Below are 10,388 nucleotides of genomic sequence, written 5' to 3'. Positions count from 1 at the left end.
TCGACCTGTCACCTCGTGGTGAATGCTGACACACAGCAGCTCAAAGGCACCTCCTGCTACGGGGGCCAGCTCTGCGCAAGCCCACAGGTTTCTAAGGAAATTCAGAAGGAAGGCAGCAATCCGATTATAACCACCGATCCGACCCTCTGTCTCGTGGAGCCCTGTAGTCTCTAACGCGTTGTGCACAGACGTCATTAAACACTGTCTAGAACAGAGAAGGAACGCTGTCTCCAGTTTGGAGACCGCAGACCTCCAAATAGAAGGCATTATGCTGCTCAATCCTTGCTTCTGTCTTGGCTCCAGCGCTCACTGGCTGGAGACCACAGGGACAGACATGCAGGCAATACGCTCTGTTCAATAGCATTTCAAAAATGTAAAGAAATACATTACCTAGAGAGAACCACATCGCTTTACATTTGCTTATTCCTTCGCGCAGCAAATATTTATAGTTCCTCAGGCCCCTGGGGGCACAGCAGAAATTAAAACCCTGTGCCCTCATGGAGTTTACGTGCTATCTAATTTGAAGTTTTACTGGACAGCTTTTCATTGATGAAGGATCAAATCATGATTGGAAAGCAGAAAAAGAACCTGGGTGTCTCCTGAGCCCATTCTAAGCCAATAGGAACTTAGACTTGCCTTAGGAACCCTACTTGCCTCCCTCGGTCATATCGACCTTGTGTATCTGATCTCAGTGGGTGAGTTGGTGAGCTTAGGGCACTGCCTCCCTGGTGGGCCCCTGAAGGACAAGGTGCAAGTGAGCTTGCACACCGAGGCTGGGCCGGAGAGAAGAGTCCTGTGGACTGAGGAAAAGCCCACACCACGCCCGTTCCCCGGATGGCCTCCTCTGTAACGGAAGCGCATGTCTTCTCTAACCCAGACAGTCAAAGGCATGAGGTATAATTGGAGCCTAGCCCAGCAACCAACATTACATTTTCTTGAACTCTTATATCATTAAAATCCATGCTTTGTGCTCCAAGTTTGTTTCTGTATACAAATTTTAAAATTCCCAACTTTAGAGAAAAACTAATAAATCTGGTGTACCAGAGAGAGGTTCTGGCTTTATCTTGCAATAGTTTTACACCCAGAGGTGCTTGCTCCCCAGTCTGAAGAACTTTAGCACTAGACAAGTTGAAAGCTTGAAATTTGAGAGCATTTGGCTTTAACATTTTATGAATGAAACTTTCGAAAATGCAATATGGAACAAGAAAACAAAGTTTTCCCTGTTGAAGGATTTCTCACTTTTCAAAAAGATCTGCTAAGGGTTTCTTTAAATCAAAACTTCCGTGATGATTTAACACGTATGGCCATTATTTTCTCCCTGACAGTATGACCTGGGGGGCAGAGAGGCCCGACCCTGACCCTCGAGTCCTTTCGCCTGGTTCTGAGGTCACCCTGTGTTAGGGCCCTTCATCTGGGCCAGCCCACTGGTCCTGGCAGGTTCACTTGTTAGTTGCTTTATTAGATTGTGACTTTTGAGGACAGGGAGTATCTCTGTGCCCCCCAGGCCTGGTACACACTAAGCACTTAATAAATGCTCTGAGCCCCACCATCTCATTCACAAGGTTTCCATGTGGAAGCGACTTTTCAAGGACTCATCTATTTTGAGAAGAACAGATGAGATGGCTGTTTTGATCAAGCCCACTCACACTCCGCTTCAGCGCCTGGAAGCCCCAGGACAGGACGGTGATTTTAATTTCAATGCCTATAAGTCACACCCGTGTTTCTCTCTTAAAAACTCTCCCATTGCATTTTTAACAAAGGAGGTCATTGAAAACGATGAGGCTGCAGATGCGGGCAGGAAGAAGACTTCCAAGGCTCAGAGACAAAGGAGAAAGAAACAGGTAGGGCCTACTGGGCTGTTGCTGTTAACAACCCGCCTGCACGTACAGGGGCCACACGTCCTTCCCGGGGAGAGGCACCTTATGTGCAACTGACGACCCTCACAGTGAGACCCTGGTCAGTATCGGGACCTTTTCCCTCTGCGGTTTCCCCTTCCCCTGGGAGAGAAGTTCTAGAAACGATGGAGAGAGCCGGGTCTTGGGCTGTCCTCAAAGCCCATCATTAACCAAGAGCAACGGTAGATGGCAGTGCAGGGTTACAAATCTTGGGGGCACTCCCTCCTCCCCTCTCCAACTCCCTGCCCGAATTCTGCTCCAGTCTGAGCGGGGGGCCCACTCCCGCCTCCCAGGGCTGCTGGCGGTCCCTCCCCCAGCTCTCCTCCTGGCAGGAGTGGCCCTCCTTAAGTGGAGCGTCCGTCTGTGCAAGTACAAGGTCATCTTCTCAAGGTAAACAAAAACCCCTTGGTGAGAGTCCTTGCCCTCCGTGGAAGGATGATTTGTTTGGAATACTCGAGATGCCAGCTGGGGAAGGAGGGGAGGGAAGCGCCATTTTGAGCCAGCAGCCATGAGATGGGGCCTGTGGAAGGGTGGCAGGGAAAGTGGGGAGCTGGGGAGGGCACCCGAGAACCCAAGGCGGGGAAGAAGCCCCTTCCCAGCTCCTCCTCCCCAGCACACTGCAGTTGTAACCAGCACAGCTGTGGAGCAGACTTCTGCTCCTGCAGCTGAGACGGAGCCACCCAGAGGAGGGCCCGGGGCTGCGAGGTGCCGCCCAGCCACGTGGCCAGTCTGACCACTCAGGGAGCTTTAACCCCTTCCTGCAGGGTGAGGGGTGGCTCTGCAGCCAGGGGCAGGGGGACCCGAGGAGGCGGCAGTGGCCCAGGGCAGACAAAAGAAGCTCAAGTCCTTAGCGGAAGGGCCACAGGCAGGGTGAGCAGCTGCCACCGGGGCGAGGGGGCGTGGAGTGGAGGATGGAATCCAGTATCAGGCATCGCATCATCTCAATCTCAGCAATTTAAGGAGCACGAGAGCCCTGATCACTAACAACACAGCGGCCTTTGGGGCTTTGAGGGAAATCCACAGTGATGATCCTTAACTCCAGTGACACTTCAGAATCACGTGGGGACTTCTTTGTTTAAGGAGATGCCTCAGAGTCCCCCCCAGGCCATTGAGTTCAGCCAGAACTTCTGTGCTTTGCACAGCGCCTGATACACAGCAGCCTCTCAGTGAGTGGCCTTTGTAATTTCCCTTCCTTTACAGACGAGGAAGAAGGGAAGTTAGCAGTCAAATAGCCTGCCCAGCGTCCCACAGTCCTGAGTTCAAGCCTCTGTGTGACCTTAAAGGCCGTCACCCAGCCTTGGCCTCTACTGCTGCTTTCGCTCACCTGCCCGCCCTTCTCTGCCAATTGGGGGAAGAAACCTGGGGCTCCTCTGCCCTGGGTGAGCCAGGGATGCTGAAGGGCTGCTTCCCAATGAGTTGGAGCTGGGATCCAACCATTGGGTTGTGCATTTCCTGCTTCCCTTTCCCTCCCTGTGTCTGCAGAGCTCTAGACATTATACCGAGAAGTGAAAACATGCCCTTCACTTTGGGATGCTTTGGGATTTCATGAGAAACCTCTTAGAGAAACTCAGAGGTGGCATTGCTCCCCTGGGAGCGGGGCAGGGGGAGGGGACCACAGTGGCAGAGATAGCAGGGATCACAGTTATTATGTAGATCAGAATAGTAGTAAGCTCTATTCCCTGTTCAAGTGACCCACCTCATGCTGAGACAGGGTCAGAGCCAACTGAAAGCCTGGGAGTCACAACCTCTGACCCCCGCCCACAGCTGCGCACTGCTGGCCCCGCGGACATGGTGTCTGGCAAAGCCCCTCTGGGCAGCCAGCGGGAGCCGGTGCAAGAGGATCCCAACCCGGACAGTCACCTCCTGGGCATGACCGCCCGCCGAGGCCCCCGGAGTAAGTGTCTCTCGGTTCAGTTCTCTAATAATCAGTGACGCTGAGCATTTTTCTTTCATCTGCTTGTTGACCGTTTGTATATGATGTTTGGAGAAATGTGTGTTCTCTGCCCACTTTCTAATCAAGTTATTTGTTTTGCTGTTAATGTTGTCGAGTTGTAGGGGTTCTTTCTGTGTTCTGGAGAGTGAACCCCCGTCAGACACATGCTCTGTACTGTTTTCTCCCGTTTCATAGTTGGCCTTTTCACTCGACTGACTGTGTCCTTTGACCACCAAACTTCTTAAGTTTGAAATAGCCCCTTTCGTCCGTTTTTGCTTCTGTTGCCTGTGCTTCTGGCATCATGGTCAAGAAATCATTGCCCAACTTGGTGTGATGAAGATCTGCTCTGTGCTTTCTTCTGGGAGTGTTATAACTTTAGGTCTTACGCTTAGGTTCGTACTCCATTTTGAGTTTATTTTTCTGTCTGGTGTCCGGTAAGGGACCAGCTTTATTCTTTTGCGTGTGGATAATGAGCTTCCCAATACCACGTGTCGAAGAGACTGTCCTTTTCCCACGGAGTGGTCTTGGGAGCCTTGTTGAATGAAGATCGTTCACTATGAGGGTTTATTTCATGACTCTTGGTCATGGGGGCGTGAGCAATAACCAGAGTTACCTAAGCCACGGGAGCCTCATTTATAAAATGGGAGTAATAAAAGCCTGGCTTCATGACATACCGAAAGCAGCCCTCAGAGGGTCTGGCGCCTACCCAGTAGCCTCCTCCAGCTGGAAGAAAAACTCGATGCTAAATACTAACAAAAATAATTACCTTTCTTGAGGCTGAGATGTGGCTGGCACCATGCTCAGGTCTTCACAGGCATCACATTATTCTAGTCCCAGAAGAGCCCCCACATCAGGCATTGGTGTAGAAATTAGGAATCCATGGTTCAGAGACAACCAAGAGCTATAGGTGGTGGAACTGAACGCAAACTCCAGTCTGCGGACACTGTACTATAGAAAGTCTCGTCCGACACCCACAAATCTTAACCCCGGTGAGTCTTTGAAGCTAATGATTCACAGCTGCCCACAGAAGGAACAAAGGCAATGCTACAACCAGCACTGCCCACAGTGGCTCCCAGGGTCCTCATGGGACTCTTCCTATGGGACAGAGAGGCCAGCTTCACCTTCACAAGATTGTCAGCTGGCTGTGCCTCATTTGTCCCCCGAAGAGTATCATGCAGGTGAATCACACACCTGATTTTCCCGACCTATTTGGGTTTTTGTTTGTGTATCATAGCTCCTTACCTTTCAAAAACCAGCATATGTTTCACCTCCTGTAGGAAGTTTCCCCATTGCCCCCCCACGTGGGCTAAGTAGACCTGCTCTGTGCTTTGTGGCCCCTGTGTTCATGTGAGTGTATGAAGTCTCCTTTTCATTGGTACACAGCCTCCCCTCCCTGCTGGACTAGAAGTCTTTGAGGGCAGAGACTGACTTTCGGGTCCGCTCAGCACAGCGTGGATACACGGACGGCATTCAGCAGTGCTTTCTGGGTGTACGGGTGTCTGTCTCAAGCTGGCCTTCCTGCGTTTGACTGGAGGCTGTGCTCTGGCTCAGATAGGCTCCCTCCCCACCCCACCGCTACCCCACCATCCCCTTCCAACCACGTCTGCCCACCTGGGTCCAGAACTTTGACTTCCAGACCTCTCGTGGGTCTGGCATGCCCCTCGGAGCTACCACCCAGCTCCCCACCTTGAACCTGTAACCCTCTCCACACTGTAGCATTCCTACAGGGCTGCGAGCATTGTCAAGGTCAGACAGTGTCCAGACACTCAGACACACAGCACCCCTGGTTATAATGCCTGCCCCCCTGCACCAGCCACATGCCCACAGGTACCACCTCCCTGAGTAACAGCAGCACAAATCTCTGCAGGAAACACTTTGGCTTCTAATTTTCTATTCAAACATATACATAGTCAGGACATTCCAAACAAAGAAATCACTTCATTGACCAGGCACTAGTTCCAAATCAAATAAACATGTAGACCAAAAGTACACACATTCCCCCGTGGTTCCAACTCACACCCCCTCTTCAGGGAGTAACTATCAAATGTTAAGTGGTTTCTTATGAGCATGAATTTCTTCATTACTGACATCTGTTTTCCGTTCATCTGTGTTAGTTAGTGTCTCTGATTAAAGCACCTCAGAGGCAATTTCTCAGTATTGATTGAAAAGGAAACTCCAAACCTGGTGAAATTTGATGCAAATGAAAGGAAATAGATCATTTAGCTTAGGCATACTTTCTAAAAGCCTTCGGGACCTGGAGAGACTGATCCAGGAAACAACTGTCAAAGGGACAGGGTAAGACAGATAGGAGAACTGCCTGGGGGAGCAGGGTCTGGGGTGTTCTCAGAACCCTGTGGCTGCAGAAGAGAAAGAACATTCTAGTCAGAGGACACATCGTAGAGAACGCAGGAATGCCAGAAAGTTCCCCTACGGTGGAGATACTAGTTCACATGGTGCTAGGAGACAGGTATTAGTAAATAGTACACTCTATTCTATAATATTTTTTATTTTCTGAATATTATGATGCTTGACATCTTAAGGAAAATAAAAAACCTTTCTAGTTGGGGCGAGAGTAGCTCATTCTTAGAGATGGCGAAGGGCCCTGACTGGAGCTTGTCTGATATGCAAACTAACCCATCCAGACCCCAGGATCCTGACCTGGCCCGAGCTCCTCAGCAAGCAATAGTCCTCTGTCTGAATCATCCCGGGGCCAGGTACCAGGAGACTGGAGACCACCCCGTAGATCAGAGTCCACCCAACTATTCAAACTGGCCAGCCCTAGACTGTCCTCTCTGCCCTGCCCTGTCTTCCCTCAGCAACCCCAACAGAGGCCGGGGCCTAAGCTCTGTGCTCCCTGACCTTCTGCTTCCTGTCCACCTGCGTGTTCCCATGTGGCCCTGTGTGGTCCGCCCTGTGGGAGGATCTAGGACCTGGGAGGATAATGAACTTCGTGTCCCAGGGCTCTCCTCTGGGGCTGCACCTGACTGAGCACCCCATAAAAGAACACGAGAATACACAGCACACACATTTTTATTAATGATAAGGAAAGGCATTTTCCAAAAAGAACTCCTTCACAGCAAAACTCCCCCGAAGTCATCTGTCCCCATTTTTGTCTACAATCTTGAAGGTACTGCAATCTGACGCACATCCCCGCTCCCCATCAAAATTGTTCTTGTCGAGGTCACCCGTCAATGCACGTCTGCTCAACTCAGTAATCAGTTCTCATTACCGTACGCTCAGCAGCACCTGCTGAGCTCCCCACTCCCAGCCTCCCCTGCACTCTTCTTCTGGACTCGACTCTCCTGGTTTGACGTCTCCCCTCACTGCTGTACCTCACGTCCTGGCTGGTCTGTGATCAATTTTGAGACACATGTTACTCAGCTGAAACCAAGCTTCCGATCTCCTTCTCCCGACCGCAACCTGTTCTTCCTGTAATTGTCCCCATCTCACTAAATGGCCATGTTAGTTTTCCTATTGCTTGGGTCAAAAACTTGGAGTCATTTTTAATTTCTGCCTTTTTACCTGCCCACATCTATCCATGAGTCCTGTTTGCTCTATCTTTAGGATAGACCTAAAATGGGACCATTTCTCACTACCTCCACCACATCCTGATCCAAGCCACCTTGACCTCACCTAGAGTATTGCAATACTCAGGTGTCCTTGCTTCCATTGTTGACCTCCATTCTCAGCCCGAAAGCCAAGTGCTCTTATGAAAACAAAGTCAGGTCACTCTGTCCAAATCCTCTAGGGGCTCTCAGCTGACTTGGAGTTAAAGCCAGATTCTATAGGGTGACCTACACCTACACGGCACGTCTCCTCCTTATCTCTGAGACCGAATAACCTAGCATTCCAACCCCCAGCCTCTGTGTTCCCCCGTTCTGCTCTGGTCTCACGTCTGTCTCGGTCTTGGCATCTGTAGCTAAAATGCTTGTCCCCAAGTCCTCCATGTGTCTCATTTTCTGCACTTGTTCCGATGTCACCCGGAAGCCCTTGCCCTTGCTCAGCCACTCAACTTTAAACTACAACACACCCTCCCTCCCGGCCCTCCTTATGCTCGATCCTGCTTTATTGGTCTTCATACTGCCTCCTACCATCTGACATGCTAAATATACTACTTGTTTATGGTCCATCCTCCGCACAAGCAAGTACAGTCCATGAAGGTGAGGACATTTGCTTGCTTTGTTCACTGTTCTCTCTCTCAGGCCACGTACACATAACAGGTGCTTAGTAAATATTTGTTGGTTGAATTCTTGAAAAGGGGAGAAGAGATTCTCTAATCTAGCACTTCCAAAGTCGGGTTGTGTAGAATATTGATATTCTGTCAGAGATGAACTCTTACTAGAATATTCCAACTTCAAGAGTTTTACGTATCATTTCCCCTCTTGGAAATTTATGAAGTTTGTTCTGAGGTCACTTGCTGTGACCCTGCTGTCTCACTCAGTTCAGGCCCGCCTCGTGTTTTCCTGTCGGCCCGAGGCCTCGTGCAAGCCCCAGCCCTGGCAGGACCAAGGCTGTCGCCGTCCGTCCCCAAGAAGCCAAGACCCGTACTAACTACATTAGATGGTCGGCTGTCAGCATTATTTCATGTTTGCTTATGCAAAGTTCTAAATTTGCAAAATCAAATAACATTCTCTTGTTAGTTTTTAATCTAATCCTCCCTTTGGGAAAAAAAAATGTTGGTTTAAAATCATTTTCTTGTGTTTTTTTAGGCTTACCTCCAATCCCTTCAGCTTCCAGGACAGGCTTTGCAGAATTTTCCATGAGGGAGCGCATGCGGGAGAAATTACAGGCCGCACGGGTGAGCGGACCCCGTGGCCACTTTGTTCAGCCCCGACGGCAGCTCCTGGGGCCCTGTCTCTAGCTCGCTTCATGTGTTCACAGCTGTGCGGCTCTGAGCACTCTGAAATGTCTTTCACATTCTAAGTGTGAATGTGGCATTTAACATTGGCGCAGATAAAAATTATGTTGAAGAAGCATTTAGTATCATTTCTCTAAACCACCTCCTTTGCTCTCCTGCCTTGAAGAGGTAAAGTGTGTATCTTTTACGGGCTGGTGACTGTGGTTTTCGTTGTGTTACTGGCTTGACGTAGCAGTAATTTTCTGTTTGATTTTTCAGTCCAAAGCAGAAAGTGCGTTGCTGCAGGAACTCCCCACCCCTCGGCCCAGGCGTTTACGAAGCCCCAGTGAGAAAGAACTGGAGACTGAATTTGGCACGGAGGTGAGTGGCAGGCCACCATCTCTGCTTTATGATCAAAGACGGTGAAACAGAATATATAATTTCTAGCAAAAGTCCTAGGACAGAGCTAGGCACAAAGGAGGTGTTAAATACCTATTAATAATCATAGTAGCTACTATTTATAGAGTACTACTCAGTGCCAGACACTTGGCCAAGTCTTGTCCCCTTGTAATCACACGTCATCACCCCACCATCCTTAGGGGGTAGGTGCTATTTTTTTTCATTGCATTTGACAGATGAGCAAACTGAGGTTCAGAGCAGCTGCAGACCTTTCCCCAGGTCGCAGAGCATGTAGGCAAAAGAGCCAGGATTTGATCCCTCCTGGTCTATCTCATGGGTCAGAGTTGCTGGATCCATGGATCTTGCTGAGAAACAGAGAGAGGGAGAGAAAAGCAGGGCCGGGGGGTGGGGGGGAATCGGGGGGCCTTGAATGTTACGCTAAGGAGCCTCGATTGTTTTCTACATGCTATGGAAAGCTTCTGATGATAGGATGGGGACATGGTCTGAATGCACTGGGGCGACTGTTGTTCGAATCTGAGGTGTTGGTGGGCATGGCAGTGTGCTGTCCTAGAGAGGTCTGTAGAGGAAGGGACCAGGCCTGGAGAAACGGGTTTAGGAAGCGTTTCTACTGAGGTGAGTGTGAAGGTTTGAGAATGCCTTTGTTTCCCGGGGGAAAGAAGACGGGATGAGGAGGGTCTTGGCGCTTGGAGAAAAACTTACAGTCAAGGCCTTCGAGGCGGAGAGGAAGCCAGTAAAAGAAAGACGTGTAAGGAACATGGATGAAGGACGAGCAGGTTAGAGGGTAGAAGAAGGAACGGAAGGAACAGCAGCACATGGCTCACTGAAGTGTCTGCAAGTCTGAGCCAACTGTTTGGTGCTGGTGATGACGATAGTGTCGGCTGTTTTTTGCCACTGAGACAAAGACGCACAGGCTTTGGGAGTGTTTCTGCGGTTTAACAGCTGACCTCTTAGATGAAGCTTTCCTTTTTCGATGAGGAGATGTTATAAAAATTTAATCTTTATCCATCCCAAACAAGCCAAAGATTGCATGGTCGTAAGGAAAGTTGCAGCCGTGCTCATGTGCTGTGGCCCATGGTCCTTTAGTAGAACACGCAGTGGGGCCAATAAAATGGTTTGATGACAGTTCGCTACTGCATTCTATTCAGCAGACTTTTTTTTTATTCTCTTTTATCTTCTCTTGTAAGAGCCACAGTTTTAAGATATTAGAAAATTTAGAAAAACTACCTAAAATCCCATCAGCTCAGGACAAGACACTTCAATTATTTTGGTAGGTATGTGAGTCTCAACGTCTGGTCAAGTAGGT

The 10,388-nt window shown here is 49.6% G+C and overlaps 1 protein-coding gene across 2 annotated transcripts in view; it reads left to right on the top strand.

Moving 5' to 3' along the window:
- The first annotated feature begins 3,592 nt into the window (after positions 1-3,592).
- The window catches only part of CC2D2A (coiled-coil and C2 domain containing 2A), an 83,394-nt gene continuing 76,598 nt past the window's right edge, over positions 3,593-10,388 (top strand). For both annotated transcript variants that reach the window (XM_090267060.1, XM_090267059.1), the window contains exons 1-3: positions 3,593-3,789; positions 8,538-8,626; positions 8,945-9,046. In XM_090267060.1, the coding sequence (XP_090123186.1) occupies positions 3,684-3,789; positions 8,538-8,626; positions 8,945-9,046 (297 nt within the window). In that variant the 5' untranslated portion in view covers positions 3,593-3,683. The remainder of the gene's footprint in view (positions 3,790-8,537; positions 8,627-8,944; positions 9,047-10,388) is intronic.

Source organism: Furipterus horrens, unplaced genomic scaffold (genome assembly GCF_987537825.1).
Source record: "Furipterus horrens unplaced genomic scaffold, mFurHor1.1.pri manual_scaffold_2, whole genome shotgun sequence".
NCBI classification, from domain to species: domain Eukaryota; kingdom Metazoa; phylum Chordata; class Mammalia; order Chiroptera; family Furipteridae; genus Furipterus; species Furipterus horrens.
The sequence above is the reverse complement of the archived record's forward strand: the minus strand, read 5'-3'. Positions and strand labels throughout refer to the sequence as shown.